This window comes from Dermacentor silvarum, chromosome 9 (genome assembly GCF_013339745.2).
Source record: "Dermacentor silvarum isolate Dsil-2018 chromosome 9, BIME_Dsil_1.4, whole genome shotgun sequence".
NCBI classification, from domain to species: Eukaryota; Metazoa; Arthropoda; class Arachnida; order Ixodida; family Ixodidae; genus Dermacentor; species Dermacentor silvarum.
Window position 1 is genome coordinate 127,259,748 of NC_051162.1, and position 23,128 is coordinate 127,282,875.

The 23,128-nt window shown below is 45.1% G+C and overlaps 1 protein-coding gene across 5 annotated transcripts; it reads right to left on the reverse strand.

Moving 5' to 3' along the window:
- Nucleotides 1-249: 249 nt before the first annotated feature.
- LOC119464262 (uncharacterized) lies at nucleotides 250-22,077 on the reverse strand. 5 transcript variants are annotated; one of them, XM_049655709.1, is made up of 5 exons: nucleotides 21,590-22,074; nucleotides 20,338-20,447; nucleotides 9,747-9,869; nucleotides 2,992-4,966; nucleotides 250-2,841 (listed from the first exon to the last, which is right to left on the reverse strand). In XM_049655709.1, exons 1-5 carry the CDS (start codon nucleotides 21,768-21,770, stop codon nucleotides 2,351-2,353), a joined length of 2,880 nt encoding a protein of 959 aa, XP_049511666.1. In that variant the 5' UTR covers nucleotides 21,771-22,074; the 3' UTR covers nucleotides 250-2,350. The 5 variants fall into 5 exon arrangements, with proteins under 5 accessions (XP_049511666.1, XP_049511665.1, XP_049511664.1 ...); XM_049655708.1 differs by having other exon boundaries at nucleotides 250-2,878; nucleotides 3,029-4,966; nucleotides 21,590-22,073; XM_049655707.1 differs by having other exon boundaries at nucleotides 250-2,940; nucleotides 21,590-22,073.
- Nucleotides 22,078-23,128: the final 1,051 nt, after the last annotated feature.

Here is a 23,128-nt window from a genome sequence, read left to right on the forward strand (position 1 = left end):
CTCATTCAAGTTAAGATTGCAATACTTGCATGTAACTTCCTGACCTGTTTGAATACCGCGGCCTTGTCATGTCGCCAACCCAGTCATTTCTGCATTTATTTCTGCTTTGTCACCAAGTCCCATCGACTTCCATAACTAAATTCTGAGGGAGCTCTTGTTGATAAGCGAGATGTGGGCCCCATATTTCGGGCATACACAATTCAAACAAATCCATTCCCATTATAACAGGTGGTTCAGCAAAAAAACAGAATAATGTTTTATTGAGTCACTAAGGTTGCTATAGAATGCTAAATTCTATAAATCAATAAATAAATTAACATATGCAAGGAGGTACCACAACACTAAGGATGTATGGGGACTGAATGTAGCACAGGGAGAGCTAGCATTCGATGAATGGTGTACGTTGATACCTAACGGGACGGATGCAACTGTCCCACAAGTTGGCACCTAATAAATGCCGCTATAACACCACTGCTTCGTCTGACCATAGAGCTTCAACTTCATGCTTTTGGACAGCATGGCCTTTCACACTGGTTTCCATTGCTGGAGGACACCGTGTAACAATACCGATTGTCATGTGGAGTTACATGTCTACTGTCGTGGAAAGCATCATATTATTATTTCAACTATTATAAACTTTTGCCATTTCTTGCAATTGGTGTGAAAAATGACGCCTGCATGGGGTTTCCCGCAGACGTACGTTAACGAATAATAATACACAGGAATTTGTCTATAAGCTAAGCTTCTTTCTGTGGAGGGATAATAACGCATTACTCTGAACTGTTCAAAAAATACAGGCCAATCAAAAGGTCGGTATGCACTTCAAACTCTAGAACTACAGAAACACATAGTTTTGGGTTAAAACAGCAAGAGCCAAGTAGAATTAAGTATTAAACGTGTGCCACAATCACCTTCAAATATTAATTTACACCTGAATTGCATGACAGACAAGATGAAGAAATAAGATGCAACAAGCCTTTACTTGCAACTGAAATTTCAAAAACAATGCAAATGCAGGTAGCCATGAAAGTGCCAAGATTAAGTCAGCCACTCCACACTGATACAGGTCAATTAATAAAAAAGAAAAAGAAATAGAAGAGGAGAAAGAACACAGAGCACAGTGTAGTTCAACATGATACCAGTAATTTCGACTCTCTACGTGCTACTACAACCAATGGACCAGTTGCGCATCGACGGGGGGGGGGGGGGGATTCGGGGGTTGTAAGCCCCCCTGAGGCCGAGTTAACCTCCCCCCCTTTTGTTTAACCCTTTTCTTTCCTTGCGGCTTTCAGTACTGCAACTAAGATGTAAGACGCGCAATCGTCTGCACACTCACAAACTTGTGCAAAAATCGAATTTTTTGACAATTTCCCGTGAAGAAATTGAAAGTAGTGCTGTTTAGATGGTATTGGCAAACTGTAAACCCCCCCCCCCTCCCCCCTGGCAGAAATCCTGGGTGCGCTACTGCAATGGACCACCAATACACAATCCACAAGCTCTTAAAATACCAAATGCTTCCATCAATTGACTTTCCAAAATATATTTTGCCTATACTTAACAATCGTGCCATTACACATGGCAGAACCATAAGCTGCGCTTAATCTTGTTCCTATGGCGTGCCTGTATTTATTTCACCCTCTGTTATAGAGCATACAGGCGTCCATTGTCTATAAGCATTTGTGTTACGCCAGTCTGTACCCTTTGGAATGCGCTTGTTCTTACAATATTCTGACGGACTTGTGGTGGCTTTTAAGAATGACCTGTAAAGCACTCAGTTTCTCATGGCCTCCCAAATCTGCAGGTGCGTCACATACAGAGCACACGTGTAGCCTCAAAGCCTTACAATCCGCACACTGCATTCCAATATGCACAATTGCTGACCAGGAACTACTTCTGAAGTTCAGTGTATATTTTACATCATCTAAACACATGCCAGGAACATACCAGTCAGCAAACAAATGTTGGCATCCCACGGCTGCCAGCAATTGCCTGCTGGGTAGGCTTCCACGCCAGGAGCGTGCAGTCTGATGGAGCAGAGGCAAGGGCGTCAAGAACACAGTCAATGCCCATGTGTTTGGATTTTCTAAACAGATAGGACGAACTGTTTGAGGCTAATAGCATGAATTTTCACAAGCAATCATGCTCCAGTGAATTCAGCATGAGAAGACAGCCCAGTGCCTTGCATCTATAAAACCTGCATACACTGACCAGAATGTTTGCTTCATGTGATGGGGACCAATGTATGTTAATGAATATGTACAAAATGATGAAGGATAATGTGAGTGCACAGCATAATGCGAACATATGTCCCATGCGCCTCTACTTACAGCCACCTCATTCTGTAGACTGACTAGCTGAAATCTTTTTTCTTCTTTGTTGATACAACCAGGGTCGCTCCTTTCCTCTTAATATTACTGCATCCCTCAGCTGTCCATCTCTCGATGCTTGCTGCACTACATCCAGGCACATGTCGTTCCACCAGTGCTCCTACTTGATTGAACTTGTCTAGCACCCATTGCAACACAGTATTGTCCCGTACATGACAAAGCAGAGAATCAATCTCCTCCATTTGAGCTCCAATTTGGGATTTCATGAGTGACAGGCTCTGCTCTAAGTCCTGCTCAGGCTCCGCAGTACTAACTTCAACTAGCAGTTCAGCGGGCTGCAGGTCCCATTCGACCTTGACACAAGCACCTGTTTCAGATGCCTTGCTAATCGTTTCCTGGGATGCGTAATCAGCATCCTCGTGAGCTGTCAAATGTGGTTCATTCGGTTCAACCTTGATACAAACTTCTGTTTGTGATGCCTCGCTAATTGTTTCTTGCAACAAGAAGCCAGCGTCTTCATAAGCTGTCACATGTGGCTCGTTTGGCTCAACCTTGACACAAACTTCCATTTCTGATGCCTTGCTAATTGCTTCCTGCGAAGTGCAATCAGCGCCTTCATGGGCTGTCATATCTGATGCCATTTCCTGCAACGTGCAATCAGCACCTTCATGGGCTGTCATATATGGCTCATTCGGCTCAACCTTGACATAAGCTTCCATTTGTGATGCCTCGCTAATCATTTCCTGCAACGTGCAATCAGCGTCTTCATGGGCTGTCATGTCTGGATCATACGGCTCAACCTTGGTAGAAACTTCCATTTGTAATGCCTTGCTAACTGTTTCCTGCGACACGGAATCAGCATCTTCACGGGCTGTCATGTCTGGATCATCCGGCTCAGCCTTAATAGAAACTTCCATTTGTGATGCCTTGCTAACTGTTTCCTGTGATGTGGAATCAGCGTCTTCATGGGCTGTCATATGTGGCCCATTCCTGTAAGTGGCCAGCAGGCGTGAAAAGTCCCAGCCCTCCACAAGCAAGAAGACTGCTGCTAAGTGTCTGCATGGCAGTGCTGTTTGTACAAAGAAGGAACAAGTGCAGCTTGGAACGTTGACGTTCACTTCGTGAAAGCTGCTACTCTGAGCAGTAGATTGGACAAAAAAAGTGCCTTCTTCTTCGCCTGGATTAATTTCTAACCTCCTGTAGTTAGCAGCTCTCGTCAAGTGTTCCATGATTTGTTTCGTCACAGCAGAAGGTTTGCCGTGGAGAAACTTGGGTAAAGCAACGTTGAAGAGAGGGTAGCTAGGAAGAGAGCTCGTGCTGACTTGCAAAGCCTGCTTTTCACTTTCTGGAGAAAACGTCTTGGCAAAAACTCGAACCAGTCCTCGAACGTCATGGTGGCTACCACCTTCTGTCAAACAGGCTTGTAGCTTTTCACTTTTAGTCTCCAAATCCTCGTCCATGTCGTCGAAACGAAAGGCGCATTTGCGCATTTTTGCCAACATTTCACTGAGCAATAGCCACTTTTGGCATATGAATCCTTGCAGCTTCTTATTTCTCTGCCAGTGGGGAGACTGCTCCAATGCTTCCACTGCCAACTTGCGTTCCTCATCATTTTTGCTATGTGCCACTCGCTGCAGCATTTTCTTGACTAAGCTGACGTTGCTTACAATACTTGCCTCTTTGGATCGCCACCCCCTCCATGCTTGTTCTCGGTGGAAATTGCACAAGAGAGGATGGCTCCTTGGAAAAGTGCAACAAAGTGCCTCGATATCCGCTCGGCTGTGCTCGATTACCCAAAACTTTGTACTGACAGAGTCTGAGTCACTGGCCTTAAACAGATCAAGCATCTCCTCCATGCAATTGGCCATCTCAAAGTGAACGACAAAAGCCCCGACCACAGCATGACAGCTTGGTGTCTTGAAGTAAATAAGGAAAACCGGTAGGGCATAATCGGTTCCGCCATACGCAGCTTCCATACACAACACTACCTCGCAATACTTGAGCATGAGATTCTTCATGAAATCTGTATGGGTGCAACGCAGCAACGCTGCTTTACATTCACTTGCAACTGCCGCCAAGACATCGCAGTCGAGTTGCACAGTTTGGTGCTCATCGTCACTCTGTAACTCTCTCCTCGTTCTCTGCTCATAAGTAAAAAAAAGAGGACTTGTCATTGGCACTTTCTCATTCAGTTCTTCCACACACTTTGCGATACCCTTTCGCTTGAGGGAACTAAACCCGTCCTTCCGAAGGGCTCTCTGAATGTGATCACTTATGCATTGCTTTGTTGCATAACAATCTTCGGACGTGATCACTGGGCTCGGCTTGTTTGTCACGAGAACTTCCTTAACGTAATATGTCAAGCAGCGCCCGATGATTCCGGTTGATGTCTGATTTGGCTCCGCCAGCTCCGTCTTGTTCTGCAATGCGTTCACGTTCACTGGCTGTTCTTCACAAATGGAATCGCTAACATGGTGGTGATGGCACCCTTTGACATCCATAGAGATGTAAAAGCGATGCTGCCTGAGCACAGGTTTCCCAGCTGCCTCTTTCTTAAGAGCCAGCCTCAGTCGCGATAGTGTTGTCGCTACGGCAGCGTCACGTCCCCGTTTGGTACTATAGTGGTTTAAGTGGGGCACCTGAAAAAGGCAGAATGAGAAGTGATCATGATATGAGGCTGCGACACAAATTTCTGGTTTTTGTGAAACTTCATGTAACAATCAATTCCTTTAAGCTACGAATAATGCAATGTGGTGACACACAAGCCTGGCAACAAAACCCTTGTTATGCTATTTTCAAACTTTGTTTGCACATTATCAGTTTACTAACACTCCAACCTAGCACTCTAATGAAAGAAAATTTCCATCCACTGGACAGCAGCATGAGGCTAGTACAAAGAAAGCACTCTAATTCACAGTTAATTTTATCTCCCAAACTCCAACCTGCAGGCTGATTTTTCTTAAGGGAATATTGACACATTTTATTTCGACAGCAATAATATGGACGCTTGAATCACACTTGTGGCATTGGCGTCATGTCCTAGATGTGTATATGCAGTCCCAGACATATGGAGCTCACTTAAGGTAATGAAAGAGAGCACAGAACTGGCATTCTGCTTACGTCAAATAAAATTACGGCATACGATGACTGTCGATGGTAATGCGTTAGCATTGAATCAATATAGTGACCCAATGTATTGCCACCGTCGAACCTAGTTATGTATGAGGCCATGCACTGCAGCGAGACTCCTCTTTCGCACTTCCCTAAGAACACTCGGCAGCATCTAGTACCACTGCGATGAAGCCTGCGCGTGGCCTTCGAAATGCATGGAGCGCCAGTGCGCGTGAAATGCCGAGAAACGCACCATGCGGCAACATGGCTCCTCTTTCACGCTTCTTTCCGGACACGCTGCACCATCTAAAGGCACTGCCGACAAGTCCGCACTCGGCCTCCGAGACGATAAGCATAGCTCCCCAGTGCCTGCGAATGCTTAGCATTGCTCCCTCGCTTACCAGACACTCAGTAGCACACACTCAGTCACCCAAGTTTGCGAGAGGTTCACTGAAGAGCGGCCCATACCCAGGGCATTCATGCTCAGCTCACTAAAGCATTGGCAAGAAAGGCGTTCATTGAAAGTGGCATGTACCCAGTTCATTTGAGGCGCAGCCTGCTAATGCATCGGGTTGCAGTCCTTGAGGACCCCTTGTGATACAGATTGGATTCAGCTCAGCATTGGAGAAATTTAAGGGATCGTTTTCTGTATTGTAGAGCGGCACAATCCTCGCAGCACATACAGTAAAACATCGATAATTCCGAAGTCGGTTAATTCAAAATTTCGGTTAACTCGAAGAATTTCAGCGGTCCCGTCATTTTCAATGCAAATTCTACCGGATAATTTAAATGGCCCGCGCGGCTCTATTCGGATAATTCGAAGTTTCCGGATGGTAGCCACGTGCGGCTGTTAGGTTAGGGCGCTCCGTACATTCGCCAACCGATTTTCCGAGCTCGTGGGGACTGAAAAATAATCCGAAAAACTCGTTCGGCCGAAAAAAAATTTATTAGTGCGGCTTAAAAAAATCTCTAATAATGCCTTGCCTCATACTACGCTCGGAGGGGATCGCCTTGCTTGGATTTGCGCAGCAGTGACGTCGTCTCCGTGTACAGTCGACACGAACGTCACCGTGTTGGCGATCTCCGCCAACGGAGTTCGCCATGGAGATAAAAAAAAACAGCGTTGCACCGCTTAGCTCTCGCGAAGGCACAGGAGGTAGCGCCGATCACTGAGACATGGGTCTCTGAGACACCTGCTCAGTGTACACACCACATTCAAAATAGAAACTGAAACTTAAAAAAAAAAAACTCACTAAATTAACAAGCGTGGTGTCAGCGCACAAGCAAGCATGAATAGATCACACTCGGTGACCCCAGACAACCACTGTCAAAACGCTAGCACGAACGAGCGCAGCCGCCGCAGCGAGCGAAGGTTCGTGCGGTCTATCAGTTCAATGGAAACTCAGCGGCGAAAGCACAGCTCATACAAAGGTCAGAGCCATCTGGAGATCAGTTTCAAGATACGGTGCGCGCAAGAACCCGCTCCAGCGCTAAGTACGCAGTCGTTAGAAGAGTCGAAGTCGCCCCCGCCCCCCTCCCTCCTTTCGCGTGGGAGATTGCGTCGCCAATTCCACTTGCGCCCGGTTGCAAGTTACGCATTTGGTGCCACAGCAGAGCGTTGCCCCCCCCTCCGTCCCTCCCTACCATACCCCAACGGCCTTTCGCACGACGGAGGAAGTCGCGTTTGCGTTCCGTCGTGTGTTCGCTCTCCATGAAAGTGCGCGTCCAGAAATCCACTTGAAGTGTCCCTATAATTGCTATCGCAATAAAAAAACATCCCACAATAAATGGTTACAACAATAGTGCTGAGCACATATACTAGGAAGAAAAAAAAAAGTGCAGTACTTTGGAGCGTTTTGTCAGCCAAGGAAGAGCGGGCATGGCCTCCTCCGGGTCTGGAGGATGGCGCGAGCTCTCTATTGATAGCGTGCGCCTTCCAATCTTGGAGGCTATATAGCGAGCCACTGAAATCCAAGCCAGTGCAAAATCCAACATGGTGGCCTTTAAGATTGGGTAGCGTGGCTCGGAAAGAGCGATTTAGTCCGGAAAATCGAACTTTGGGGTCTCAATTCGTCCGAAAAATTGGGTGCGAAAATGCATGAACTCAATGGGATTGTGCATTTTTGAAGTCCGGAATAGCCAGCAAGTCTAAATTTCTGGAGTCAAGCACCCCCACGCCCGCTTTTGCGGCAGTTATCAATTCCGTGAACATCGTCCGCAACTTTGTTGAGTGCAGTGCGGGTGATAGTTGTATACTGCATGTTGTGAGCCAGCTGGAGAGCATGGCACTAGGGGCGGCGAACTACCGCGCCAAGTAATCCCGCATCAGTGATTACTTTGAGTAATCTTTCCCGGACATGGAAAATAAAGGTGATTTCTTCTTGCGGCAAGTTCTTGCTTGTTTTCTTTTTTTTTATTCATTTCGGTTAATTCGAAAATCCGCTTAATTCGAAGAATTTTCGTTGTCCGGGACCTTCAAATTATCGAGGTTTTACTGTACCTAGTTATCCAAGTTGGTGCCAAAGACGCTCATTAAAAAGTAGCCCACACCTACTGGCAACATACCCAGTGCTCCAAGTCGGTATGAAAGAGTTTCTTCGAACCGCTGTGCCTACCCAGTGCCACATCTACAGTGACCTATGTTGGGGTGAAAGAGGTTCGTTGAAGAGCGGGCACATACGTACACATTGGTGCATACACAGTGACCCAAATAGGTCCAATGGTTGGTTTCAAACCCTGTTCAAACCCTGGCGCCCTACGTGTGTGTTTCTCTCTTTGTGCATTGTCGTATTCATGCCTTTCACTTCAGATCATGCTCAACCAACACACCCAACTATCCATCACAACCTGTTATCTTAGCATAGCAGCCCGATGCGCTAGCCATTCGACCATTGACCACCCAGTGACCCAGGTAGGCGGGAAAACGGTTAGGTACAACATAGATGAATGAATGAATGAATGAACGAATGAAGCTTAATTCCCCATTGAACAATGGAGGAGGGTGAGCAAAAAGTCGCAAAGAGACAGCTTGAGAACCTTCAACCCCCGACATAGATACATTTATACAAATACATACATAAATAGATTGACAAATAGAGATAGTTAGATAGCCCCCGTAAAGTGCACGATGTATCCCAAGAAAGCTTAAGCAGAAAAAAAAAAATGTGAGCCACACCTGTTAACGTGCCCCATGCCTTTGCCTCGCACGCCTTTATGCTGCGCACCTCGCACAGCGCGCCTTCGTCACATCGCCCTATGCATTGCTGGCTTCGTGCGCCCCTCTCCCTTCCATCCCTCCAACACATGAGTCTACTGCGCTGATGTCTGAGGGGTAGAAGGCAGTTGCAAGGTTGGTGATGCACAAGGTGATGCAACGAAGGCAATCCTGTGCGGCACTAAGGTGGGTGTAGCAAAGGTGTATGTCACGCAGACTGGCGGCGGCTCGCTCATTTTTGTTGTTGCCTTTCCTGGATTTTGTTTTCTTTTTTTTCTTTTGACACACCAGACCCAGTAGCCACATTTAATTGTTATAACCGATAACATGGCACGGGGCATTGTAGTAAGCGGTGTATTTCACCGTAGAACACATACAAAAGTTGACGGTGCATCGGCTGCTCATTGTTACATAGGATATACTGTTAAAAGCAGTATTCTTACAACTGAGTTTGACTGTAAATAAAGAATATACACTACTGAATCAATCTTGGCAGAGCTGCAGGGCAGGTAGTTGTCTAATTTTGTACTAACAGCCTTTAAATAGCACCTAAGCAGATTACACGTCACCTGTTGGTTAGCAAATTGTCGGATGGTCGCACCTGTTGATTAGCAAGACTTTCCTGACGTATCTACTCGTATTTCAAACTAAGATTTTGCCCGGAGTCTACTTTATATCTAAACTAACTGGGTGATGGGTTTGTGATGAGATGCCTCTATACCTACGTAATCTGTTATGGGTCTGCGATGCATGAATTAGTACTCGCCAAGCATTCACACATGGGTGTGTGGTTAGAAGTGCAGACACAAAAATGCCACAGCAGTGAACACATCATACGGAAGGTGGCAGCAAGACATAAGCCTGTACGGCTGCACGCAACACTGTTTTATTTATCCACCCATCATCCTGGTCTCTGGCTCCCAGGGATAAGTCCGGTTCACACCACTGACATTTTAAAATGGTGCCCAGGTGGCACTAGCAACTGGTTATAATCTGAAACGACACTTTCTTATGCAGTCCGAAATTTCATCGCAGTTGGCTTTTAAATGAGAACACGTTTTAATATATTTCAGAATATCAGTGCTTTTTCCTACCCGGAATTCTGGGTACCTCTCAATTTGTTTGACGGACATCATCGCAGTGCAGATGCCCTTCTTTAAGCAAGGTGGTTCGGTGCTTTCAGTCGAGGTGGCTTCCAACCCACTTGTTTCTTCTTCCTGTGTGTGAACAGAGTTGATATTCATTATCACGATACCAGGAATGGAGGCCAATCACCACAAGAACTATGGTACAGTAAGCCCTTGCTACAACAAAATACTTTAGCCAAAATACTGCTACATTCCAATTTTTCTAGGGTTCGGACTGTAGTGCATGCATTTTAATCTGATTATTTGAAGTGCAGTAGTGTCAGACTCCACACTGTATGAAGTGCAAAGCGGAAAATCAGTACGGGAGGACACGACATAGCAAGCATAGTGACCCTTTGTGTCTCTGTTTCAACCAGGAGAGGCAAACAGTGCTGTGAAGATCACTTCGTCAAGCGGCAGCAACTCCTTGTGTATACAAAAGTCCATCGCATGAAGATAGCCAACAGTTGAGGTAGCTTCTCAGAGGTGTCTAGAGAACTTCTGCTATGTTACCTCCACACTACTGAGCACATAAGTTTTTTTTGGATATGCTTTACACTATAGGACAGCACCTCATCCTACTATGGCTCATTTAGAACCTCTGTAAGAGACTTTTAACAAAATGCCACCTAAACAAAGTAAATTTACTTTTCTGACGTCTTCATCAGAGCGAGGGTTTACTGAGAGTTGTTAGTTTTGCTTTCATTGTTTGTTGCACTGGCCTTGCAGTGCTAACATAAACACAACCATTTTAAACAAGGCACCCAACAGAACCACAACAGGATCAATAGACAGAAAAGTAGGCAAATTAAGGCTTGTGCAAGACTCTCTGTGCCTTTATCAGGTCTTTGTAGCCTCGTAGGACAGTAAATGCCTCTTCAAACTGTAGTCAACGGTGGCCATCCCTTTGACAAGGGGACTTTTCTTGGTTATGGCAACAACTGTTGCGCTCTGATAACAAGTCCCCTTGTCGAAACGTGGGTTTCAAGTTGAGGCTTCATTTGTCTGGGCAGCGTTTTTTTTTAAATTGTTTATTTACTTAATTCCTACGTTACCGTAGTGGCATTACTGCAAGGGGGGGGGGGTTATACATAGTGAACACTGTTTGGATACATAGCTGGATACGTGAGCTTCAGGAAATCAAAATACAGCACACAATTTCTAACCATGTAATCAATACAGGATCAATAGAAAATATAAATGCAATATCAAATGGTACAACCAAGTAACAGTACATATTGACGCGTCAATTCAGTACATTTCCGTGTGTTGTGCAGTTGTAGTTTGCTTGCGCTTTATTTTGCGCGCCGTGAAGGATTCGGGCGAGAGAGACAAAGACGACGAAGAAGACGTTCTGCTCGATCGGAGCTGTTCTGCTGTGTGACCGGTTGTTGCTTGTGTTGTTATTACCGTGACAAATTGGTGGAAGTGCTGGGTATCATCCTATGCCCTAATTTGACCTCCCGACGCTTCAAGTCCCAACCACCATTCCCGCGATTCCGGAGGAAAACCGGGCACTTCGCCACAGCCGCCGCTTGCAGGGACTACCTCCTGAATACGGCCCATTGAGCCCAGTAAGAATGTCAACCACAGGGGCAAGTACGAGTCAGACGCAAGAGAGCGACACAGTCCAATCCACTTCTACCCCGAGTGTCGTCTATCCAGCGCACGTTCCGAAGTCATTTCATGGTGACGTGTTCGAGGACGTGGAGGATTGGCTTGAGCACTTCGATCGAGTCGCAGCAGTCAATGAATGGGACGACTCTAAGAAACTGCGCTACGTTTACTTTGCCCTTGAAGATTACGCTCGCACATGGTTCGAGAATCATGAGGGCTCCATCACTAGCTGGCAAGATTTCCGACGACAGCTTCGCGAGACGTACAGCAGCCCCGAAAGGAAAGAAAAGGCCGAACAGGCTCTGCAGAGTCGGTTTCAGAAGCCAAATGAAAGCGTGGCCATGTTTGTCGAGGACATGTCCCGCTTGTTCCGACGTGCTGATCCAGGTATGGCCGAGGCAAAGAAAGTTCGCCTCTTAATGCGAGGGGTGAAAGAACAACTCTTCGCTGGGCTCATGCGCAACCCTCCAGCTACCGTCGCCGAGTTCATGACTGAAGCGACGACAATGGAGCGAGCGCTGCAGCAACGATCCCAACAGTACGATCGCCAAAGCACCGTCGCCGCCGTGTCATGTTTCACCTGCGGACATGATTTAGCAGCACTCCGAGAGCTTGTGCGAAGCGTTGTGCGCGAAGAGCTTGAGGAAGTTCGCAAAACTGCTTGTCAGCCGACTGTTACTGCGCTTGGTGACATCATTCGTGACGAAGTCAGGACCGTGACCCAACCATTGGCACCAACGCGAGCGCAAGCTCCAGTCCTGACATATGCCGAAGCCTTACGGGGCCCTCAACCATCTACGGTACGACGTTTGCCTTCCCCTGTTTCAGCTCTGCCGCCACGTCAATTTCCCGCTACAAATGTAAGCTCGTATGAGTACGTAGGCCCGCGAGATATCACATGGAAATCAAACGTGTGGCGCACCTCGGATAATCGGCCACTTTGCTACCACTGCGGCGAAGCGGACCATCTGTATCGTCAGTGCCCTTATCGGAGGATGGGCCTTCAGGGATTTCACCCTAACGCGCGTCGACCAAGTAATGGTGAGCGCCCACGCGAGATTGAGCAGTTCCTGGCCTCTCAACAGCCATGTTCTCCCGCACAAAGACGCCAATCACGTTCCCCATCTCCTCGGCGCATCATCTCGCCTAGCCGTTACTCTACGTTTTCTGATGTTCGCAACAGGTCCCCAAGTCCACGCCCACGCCAGGAAAACTGAGGACAGCGACCTCCGGGGGTGGGGCCGCTGCTGATCGTCCTGACAAACACCCTCCGACACAAAAAGTTCACGACGACGATTTATCCGCCACGCCATGTTCTGATAACGACGCAGTAGTTTCCGCCGATATTACAGTAACCGTCGACAATTACCAGGTCACCGCCCTCGTTGATACCGGCGCCGACTACTCCGTTATGAGTGGTGAATTGGTGGCTACTCTCCGAAAGGTGACCACACCATGGAATGGTCCCCAACTCCGTACTGCGGGTGGTCATCTCGTGACGCCGGTTGGAAGGTGCACTGCCCGAGTGCATATCTGCGGCTCTGCCTTCATTGGATCCTTCGTCATTCTGCGGGAATGCTCCAGGCAGCTCATCTTAGGAATGGACTTTCTTAGAGAATATGGGGCCATTATAAATCTTCGAGAGCTGTTGGTAACATTTTCTCGTAACGCAATCTCGCACGAATGCAAATTGCACAAGATAGCTTTGCGTGTCTCTGATGATTCCGTGACCATACCACCTCGTTCCAGTGTACTGGTTACCGTAGTGAGCGACAAGGACCGAAATGCCCTTGGAGTTGTTGAAACCAATGTGTCCATCCTCTTCTATCGTCAAGTATGCGTCGCCCGCGGCCTCCTCGAACTGACCAAACAACCTGCTGAAATCCTAATCACGAACTTCAGTCGCGAATACCAGCACTTCACGAGGCACGCTGTTGTCGCTTACTTCGAAGAAATCGGCGACGCGAGAACCAGCCTATCACTCGCAGAACTTTCCTCCGCCCAACACGATGAGAACCAGTTTACTATTCAACTCGATGTGAATTCTAAACTATTGGCTCAACAACAAGATAGTCTTCGCTCTCTTTTGCTTTCCTTTAGCGACTGTTTTGCCACGACGTCAAAAATCAAGCAGACACCCGTTGCGAAGCACAGAATTATAACCGAACCCACCGAAAGACCCATCCGACAGCATGCCTACCGTGTGTCTCGAAGAGAACAAGACGCCATTCGTGAACAAGTCAAGCAAATGCTTGCTGACCATTATAAGTTATAAGTTATAAATAGACCATTATAAGTTACAATGATGAAAAGAAGACACTATTTTCAGTTATATTTACTACCACTTCAGGGAGTTGATTCCATTCCATTACTTCAAGCCTCTATCTTCCTGTGAATCTCTGCTGTCTTTACGTAGTAGGTGCTGGGTGTTTTAGAAATCTCCAACAAACCCAATTTTTGCCTCAGTAACACATCATCAGGCTTTAAACTGAAATACTTTTTATTGAGGATATGTAGCAAAATATTTTTTACAAGTACATTATTCTGAAAATGAAAAAAGTTACCCATTAAATTAATCATTTTAATTAGCATTATTATTGTTAAAACACTTGACAAGTATTTTAGTCTGAAAATTAAATATAAACATAAACAGTGTGATTTAATTATATTAATTAGAACAATTTCGGTTCCTCGGAAAACAAGGTTTTTTTCGTTGCCATCACTATACTTTGAAGACACCATGTAATCAACACAGAAGTCCTTTGAATCAGTTCATAAGAAGGTCTTGAATTTCTGTATCATCAAAAAAAATGTGTGGCCTTTTTTAGCTTGTTCTTTACATCGGTAAACAAGAGACGTGAGCAACACTGACAGTCGATAAACTCTGTTGCACAAACTGTCATATAAAATCAAAACCTACCATAAAATTTTAGTTTAACTAAAATTTTAGTTCCAAATAGATGGCGCAACCAGTCTACAGAGTTTTCAAGCTTTTGAATCACCTCAGGCAAGGCACTTCAAGAGTTCATGAGGCAGTGTTAAGTATGGTGCAGACCATAAAATGCTGCTTCTATTAGCATGCTTTTATGCACTTTCCAGAAAACCACTCAATAAGAAAGGTATAAATGTGCACCAGTAGCACACCCAGGATCTCTGCCAGGGGGGGTTGACAGTTTGCCAATACCATCTAAACATCACTAATTTCGATTTCTTCACGGGAAATTGTCAAAAAAAATGCGCTTTTTGCGAGTGTGCAGACGATTGCGCGTCTTACATCTTAGTTGCAGTACTCAAATGCGTAAGGAAAGAAAAGGGGTTAAACAAAAAGGGGGGGGGGGGTTACAACCCCCGAATCCCCCCCCCGTCGGTGCGCCACTGATGTGCACGAAGTTCTGCACTGAATGATTCAAAGAGTGTGCTTGACTGACCCTTGAGTTAAGCACACCCAGAAAACCCTGCAGGAAATGCGAGCTCGTTATCACAGATAATCAGTAACTTGGCAATGTTCCATACTGTGCTTAGGAACTGCCCTTTCTCAGATGTGAAAATTTCCAATTTAGTGTCATTTTTTCAGCACATCTATGAAAACTCATAGTAACTCCATGCACACATCTAGTAGCCATGTTTACTATTTTATTTATTTAAGGGGAAAGGGGGCATCACTTCCTGTGTAGTTGCCCTTTCTTGGGTCACACTCTGACCACACCAGCTCTACGCCTTCTGCTGTTGGCAAGAGCATTGTGGGCATTAACACTAGCGTTCCTGCCGAGGAGCTGTGTGCATACCACATCGTGGTGCATACAGTGGTCTGAGCAGAATGAACAGTAAACTAAAACTACAAATGCAGATGGTTTTGCTTTATTCTCTTCTTGTACACTGTCGAGGTGCGACAAGTGCCACAACAGTAACGGCGCTCTTCGCCACGCCAGCATTCTGAGACACCTGGTAGCGGTCAGGGTGCTGTTTCTGCTGCGGAGCAGCAGTTGGCTAATGTGCTGCATCAAGGTAACAGCTCAACCCTGCGTGTTCGTAGAACATTGTTGAAGAGCTGCAGTGCAAGGATAAGCCTTGTTGTTGCTTTCAATGCTTTGCCCCCTCTTTGGGCGAAACTGCCAAATTTCTTTAGTGACAAGGATCACTTCATACACGAGCTTGCAAATTCAAAGCATTGTAACTTCCACCCCCATAGATGACCGCCATCTTGGCACAATTGTTGAAGCACTGCATGCTTCATGTGCAAGCTTTAGGTATACAGATTCCACAAGCCATATATTCGCCATTACTCCCTTTCCCTTCACCAAGTGTATAAATACAGCAGTAAATACAATCTTACTCTAAATTAATAAATTTACAGAGCTACTGTAACCCTTTGCTTTCCCTGGCTTCTGTGTGTGCCGTCGTTATATGAATGATTGGGGTATATAGTCCTTCACTTCTTGAATGCACCCATGATAGGAGGAAATGATAGTATTCTGCTATGATTTAGACTAGTTGTGATGCTCATTTCTGTGGCATGAAAACAAGCTTGCATTCATAGAACTCCTACCTATCTATGATAATGCAGCTTTCCTATCCTTAGAAGGTTTCAGCATGAAATTCAAGGAAAGAAAGTATTGTCGCCATTTTCTCAACTCGAAATTGGCCCTTGTAAATCAAATGGATAATTTTAACCATGTCCAAGAACAAATATTCCTAGGAGTATGGTTTGATGAACACTTATCTTCGGGGTCGCATATAACAAGGCTTTGCATTGACCTTTCTAAATCTGTCTGTTTCATTAACAGGATAACCCAGCTGATTCTGCTTTGGCTCAAACAACAGTTATAAGATGCTCTCGTTTACTCTGAACTCTGCTACAGGGTCTTGGTTTGGAGAACAACTTCAAAAACAAACTACAACAAGTTCATCCTTTTACAGAAACGAATTCTTCGTACATACTGCAATTACATGGCCGTTTTGTAGACCTTGAAACAGCTCCATTATTTCAGCATTACTCCCTTATTCAAGCAGACAGAATAAATTATAAGAAGCTTCTAGTCACCATACATAAACAAAAATTGTTTACCAAAACAGACAATGGTGAAATATCTCGTTACCCACTACGCCAGAATACCAGACACATACCGAAAACAAGAACAAATTATGGAAAACATACATTTATATATCAGTAAACAGAAATATTAAACAAGGTAGGAGAACTGTTAAATTTTAGCGCTTCAGAAAGCTCCTTCAAAAAGCGCTTAGTGCATTATTACTCGCCGATGACATTTGCTTTCACTAATTATTGATTATTTTGTTTCCTTTACACCTGTGTCTATGCATGTATGACTTACAAAAATTTCACATAGATATCATTTGTGCTAATGTTTTATGTGACTTACTCATTCCAATGAACAAATGTTGTAATAATTATTGTTACTGAAATTCTGTTCTCGTGTACGAGATGTATGTACGTTTTATATGAATTCATTCGTATTGATTATCACAGCTGTGTAACCGTGGGGGCTGGGACCTCTCTCAGGCCTTTCGTGCCTTTAGTCCCAGTCTCGCCTCGATCGGATGAGAAATAAAGTTCATTCATTTAAAATACAATTCTGAGAGGACGTTTGACCAGTGGAAACCGATTTAGTGTCGCTCTGTAAAGTCCCTTTAACTCTATGCCAATGTCTCTACGAACACCGTCATATCTTCACCAAAATCCTTTTGACGTAACCAATTTCAGAGTACATTCATGGACCTTTTTCCAGCAAGCGACCCCTCTAGCGGCACCACTTTAAATAAATTTGACGGTGAAGACACATGCACTCCCGCCCGTTCTCGTCTCTACGCAGTGGTAGCATTTGACCAAGTCTCTCGCAGCATTCCTGCACATTATTTTCTTTTTGTGGTACTTTTGTGGAAGTAGATCCTTATCCTCCCTGTTTTATAACGTGTGTATTTGCTCACGTGTAGCAACAAAATCGTTTCCATTTACCGACGTGAAGGCAACAGGCCGAATTTGACGTGCAGGAAAGCATTAAACGGATATTTTAGAAATATGCCTGCATTTGTTCTTGAACATCTTGGCCAGTATTTTGATCCAACTATTGAAGTATGCGTGATTATCAAAGGCATCGCCGGCTGGAACTTTCTTCAGAATAAACTTATAGGTTGAGGTATATATTAATACCTCAACAACACGGCTTTAGAAGTGACCTCTCAACGGTCACACAACTAAGCGAAGTGGTGCATGACCTTGCGCTCAACCTAAACAACCGAAGCCAGACAGACGTGATCCTCCTCGACTTCAGTAAAGCATTTGATTGTGTAAGCCATGTAAAGTTAGTTGCAAAACTAGAGGATATGATCAGGGATGGTCAGATTACTGCATGGATAAAAAACTTCTTGTCGCATCGAACCCAGTATGTTATTGTAGATAGCACCCCTTCCAGGTCTGTAGCTGTCACCTCCGGAGTTCTCCAAGGGTCAGTATTGGGCCCATTGCTATTTCTGATTTTATTGACGACAATGAATGTGACATTAAGCTATTCGCAGATTGTATTATTTATAAAGAAATTGTCAGTTACGAAGACCACTTATTATTAAACAGAGCACTCGACTTGGTGTCCAATTGGTGTAAAGAATGGCAAATGTCAATTAACACCACTAAATCTGTATGCATGTCCTTTACAACAAAAAAGAAGCCCTCGGAATTTTCTTACGCTCTGAGTGGCACTTTCCTGAATAAAGTAAATAAACACAAATACCTAGGTTTGACATTCACTTCTGACCTTTCGTGGAACTTACATATTGACAATATTACCTCAGTCGCATATATACAAATACAGGCCCTATGACTCCCCTACAAACCTCTCAGCTGATGCAGGCCTTAAAACGCTATCTGTTAGGACCCCCCCAGACAAGCTCGCTTAAAATTCATCTACCAACTAATGCACGGCAGTTATAAGATAGACCGAGCTAAGTATGTTACTTTGCCTACATCGCCTCTATTGCGAAAAAAATCACCCATTTCAATTCATACAGTTCACGTTTTCACTTTTCCCACGTGCGATCAAAGAATGGAATCTCCTCAACTCATAGTTTCCTAGCCGTCACTTTCATCGTTCATCAATCTACTAGATACATCAAACACAGAAGCCGCCACTTAACACATTCACATATCTTAACTGTAATACTTATTTCTGTGCGTGAAACTTCTGCATTTCAAGCCCCAAACTGGTCACTTCTGCACTGTTACCTGTCAGTTGTATAACTTTTCTAATCTTACATGAGTCATTTATCCGCTATTTTTATATAATTTCTAGTAATACTATATTTGTTATTCAGTGATATTGTTATACTAACCAAAAGTATTGTATCTCACATCATCATTGGTGATTTTTGCAGTAATTAAAGAAGCTTTTTCTCTTTTTTCTTTTACTGTACCATGTAGCATGACCTGTTTGTTTGTTTCTGTAAAACTGTCTAATACAATGCCCACCTGCTTTGGTCTCACTGAGACTGGTAGTATCGCAAATAAATAAATAAATAAACTTGCCCCCTGCTTGGAGTGGCTCGACGCAAACTAGGAGGTTAATATATGCATGCTTGCCTTCAACAAAGAGTGGGCACTGCAAACGGCTCATCATGATGAACAAACAACCTGCAAAAGTTCTACATGCGTACTGCAAATGCACAGCAGCGTAAGTGTTGTTTCTCTCCCGGGATGTCGTGTATGGCATGGTACATTGGGTAAGGCGTGCAAAGCTTGATTCACCTGTAAAAGGAAAGGGGGGGTGGGCTTCGAGTTGCATATAATTTGACACCGCGAGTGTGTCGCTTTGGTCTCGTGTGATGCATTCCAATAGGCTGCGTGGTGACATTCCTCTTCTTTTGTTTGGCCCCACTAATCATACAGCTATTCGCAATGCATGCGATAACACATTTGTCAGTCAACAGTAACAACCCTGCTACATACATACCAGCAGATTAAAAGAGCGCCGAGACTGCGGAATCGGTCGTAAGGCGGCAAGTGTGCCTCGAATGTTTACAGCGCTAGCGCCATGCTGTTACGAGAACACAGGCTTGCATTCGGCAAGAATTGCATGATGGCTCATGGGTAACATGGCGCATTTTTTGTAACTTGATCGTGCACGCACAAGTACAACATGTTCAGCATTCCACGCCAGTTTGTGCAACTGGCAGCACAGCAAGCGTCCAGCATGAGGCCCGTCGAATATGCTGAGCCTATCGCTCGATCGTTAGTTCAAGGAGTTGTTTCTGTCAAAAAACTGGTTGTCTTTTCCCATAAACTGCTGAATTGTTTCCTTAACCAATATTATAGCTCAGAACATGTGAAAAATTACTGCTAAGACCCTTCGAAAAGTGCAGTAGATCATGCAAGGGGTCATGCACTCACTTGACATACCTGTCCTGCGATAATGACGGTGCAGCTTGGCTGCAGCTGGAAGTGAGGGTAGGTGCATGCATATAGCTGAATTTGAAAAAAGGTTCATTGAAATAAGAACCAGTTAGAACTAAGTAGAATACATTCTTTCATTTATGCTTTTGTCAGTACATGTAATATAAGTATGATTTAAGCTTGTAAGCATGGTGTGAGGTCGGTATTACACCATCTTCGCCAATTGGACAAGCAGTGGTGCGAGATCATATTCTCAAGCGATTACTTGCGAAAGATGTTCTACTTCAAATTCTTGCTCGTGTGTCATCTTGCCATGGCTATACCACTGACATCACAGCAAGACTGTGTAACATTGCATTGCATAACATTCGTAAAACAGTTCACACAACGTTTCAACAACTCAGTGGCAATGTCTTGTGCTGCTATGGTTACAACACGATGTTCACACAAGAGGGCCGTAAGAGATTTTAAATATATTAGTCGTTGGCCAATGAACAAGTCTGCAATATACAGCAACCGCTCAAAACTTCTTTGGCTTACCTGGCTGGGTTTTTGAAAGATGCTACATCTCTTTGAAGTCTCCACAACCTTGAACGGCGCATCTTCGTTTATGACGACATCGCCACGCTGAGTACACAGCAGGAGCCTTCCTGTATTGACAGACAGCCAGGCTAAATTTCATTCAACTTTTTCTATTCCTGCATCAGCAAATGCACACCTGCACCTGCAAACTCTGAATTTTGTGAAACCTTACGGACATGACACCGAGGGCAAGAATGGCATACACCTCTTTTTTAAATGCATGCTCTGAACACGCGACTTTTCAAGGTCACATCAAACAGGAATTACGTTTAAACATGGCACACAAGCAGCAACAAACTTGGCCCAGGCAAATACTAGCAAGCAACACATTATTTTTGAGGTAGAGTGACTTTTTCAGTGACTTTCATGTTGCCGGTTTTGCCTGCTTTGGAAACTTTTCCAAAAGAACTTGCTCAAAGAAAGTGCTGCTCTTGCGTGCCTTCACCATCACAATACACCTCATGAAAGATTGGGACCAGCAAGCGAAACTTTTTGCAAACAGAACTTTGTTTTCTCGTGAAATGTGACCCAACATTTGTAAAATCGTTAACCTAGCCCAAATTTGTAAACGAAAATTGAGTAGAGTACAAATGTACCCGGGAACTGTTCAGTGCTACAGGGACGAAGATACATGGCGCAACAACATGCAGCGCTAACCTCCAGCCACTAATTTCGAAGCTAAGAGATCCACTGTTGGTTGGCTTTCCATTTGCCATAGGGAGTGCTGTTGTATCCCTAAATTGAATCAAACCATTGTAATCTGCAATTCTTGAGAGCAACTAACACAAAATCTGACTGACATGGCAATTACATGCATACGTAGCTTAGCAAAGGAGTGTGAGCACTGCTTTCCTGTCCTCTTGCTATCTGATAAGGAACCGGGCTTCCTTGAATTGCCCCACATGTGCGCTACCTACGAAATGACGTCATGCTTTTTTCACTATACGCGCATTGCGTTCTGAAAACGGGCTGGTTCCTCGAAATAAAGAGTGGGGAGTTAGCAGTGCAACTAGCCGAACCATCTTGGTCAGAAACCGTTCTCACCAACAGTGATGCACTAAAGCGCACACACTGCCGCTTTCGTTTCCTAACAGATATATCTAATAAGAGACTCACATGCATACGATCGCCGATCCGCGAGCGCGCAATACGCGCACAGATGCGGGAGCACACGCACAGACACAACAACGATAAACGATAGATCACAAACCTTTTTCACTTAGCGAGGACCTCGTTCTCAAGGTATTGAATGAGATGCCGAAGGCGGCTAGATCGCGAATGAATTCGTCGTACTCCTCTTGCGAGTCTACGTAGCCAGTCCAAGTGTTTCCCAACTTCTGCGCGCATTGGAGGTGCTTGCAAACGATGTAAGCTTCGGGCGCTTTCGACATGGCAACTTCCGCGTCAGGCCCAGTCCAGGTGACATACAATGATCAATGAGAAGCACACAGGGCGGAGGTTTTCCAGCGCAGTAGCTTCCATGCCGCGGCCATAGTCTGCTCGCTGCCGTACGCATGCGCGGTGTTTGCATAGACGGAAGCGTAGAGTTAGAAAAGCTGAGCAAAAAAAAGTGGCAACCGCATAGACGCCGCCATGTTGTTCCGACTCATTTTTGTAACTTTTGTAACGCCAAGATATATTCAAAATACTTTGTAAACATAGTAGTAACACGTAGCACGTACATGTGGACAACGTTACGATGGCTAGATGGGTAGGTGTGCCGACCGGCGCGTCTGGAGCGTAGTTCACCGCTTCTCCGCGTCATGACGCAAAATTGGCGCTGCGGTCAGTAGAACGGTTCCGCAGCGCGCGTCGTCTGCTACAGGGAGCTGGCGGTGAGCAAAAAAATAAATAAATAAAAATAAAATAAAAAAAATAAATAAAAAATAAAGCCCGTATCGGAGTAGTTGTATGTCGTCTGTTCCTGTCAGCTTCAAAGGTGAAGAGCACCGCGTCTCTCGTACTGTTTGTAAGTTCCTAAGTGATGTGAAATGTTCCAGGTCGGAAACATGACCGACGAGATTAGCGGCGGCATTGCTCGACCAAAGAAGACCACCAAGGAGACACGCTTCGCTCCGAACTGCAAGTCGGGCTTCAGGCTCTAAATTTGTGAGAAATACAGCGGAACTATTCCGCTGTCTGACAGCGGAAATGTTCACCCCGGGCTACTCAGTAGCTTGCTCAGTATCGGCGACGTTAATGAGCAAGCCGTACACCGAAAAGCGTACGTCGATGAGCTCCTCGACATTGCAAATTGGCAAGGCGCACATGAGGTGATCAGCGCTTGCGACATCGAGCACCGCTGCGCTGCTACAGGGAAAATAAAAGTGACTCTAGGCTTATATTCCATATAGCAGGCTATGTAGCAAGAAAGTTCCTGCAAAGAACCAACTGCTGCGATTGCTCAGGGATATATTACTGAATTCAACAGAACGAGTAGGTCGATCAGGGCTGTTGCTCGCTTCTGAAGCACTAAAAGAACTGGTAGCGTCGCTCGAAGAGGCCTCCAAGCTGTGCTTCAGTTTAAATGAGTTACGAAGGAACAGTATCGCCGACTATGCATCCTTTCTGCAGCTGAATCCTCCGAATTTGATCGGCTGTGAGCGGCACAAGAAAGACCTCACAAACGATGTTGTGTCTATTCAATTACACGCCTTTATTTTCTTGTCAAGGGTAAGAACATGGCGCGCGAAAGCAACAGGGAGAAGAGGAATCGCCTGAAGCGGAGGCGTGTTCTGTGAATTCATAA

Bases quoted from the DNA above. Each gene is read 5' to 3' on its own strand.
- LOC119464262 (XM_049655706.1), bottom strand. From the start codon at position 21,770: ATGTCGAAAGCGCCCGAAGCTTACATCGTTTGCAAGCACCTCCAATGC. The intron at 20,448-21,589 runs GTTTGTGATCTA...CTGTCAATACAG, and splicing joins GTCCTCGCTAAGTGAAAAAG to GAAGGCTCCTGCTGTGTACT. The intron at 4,967-9,746 runs GTAGGAAAAAGC...TGCCTTTTTCAG, and splicing joins AGAGGTACCCAGAATTCCGG to GTGCCCCACTTAAACCACTA.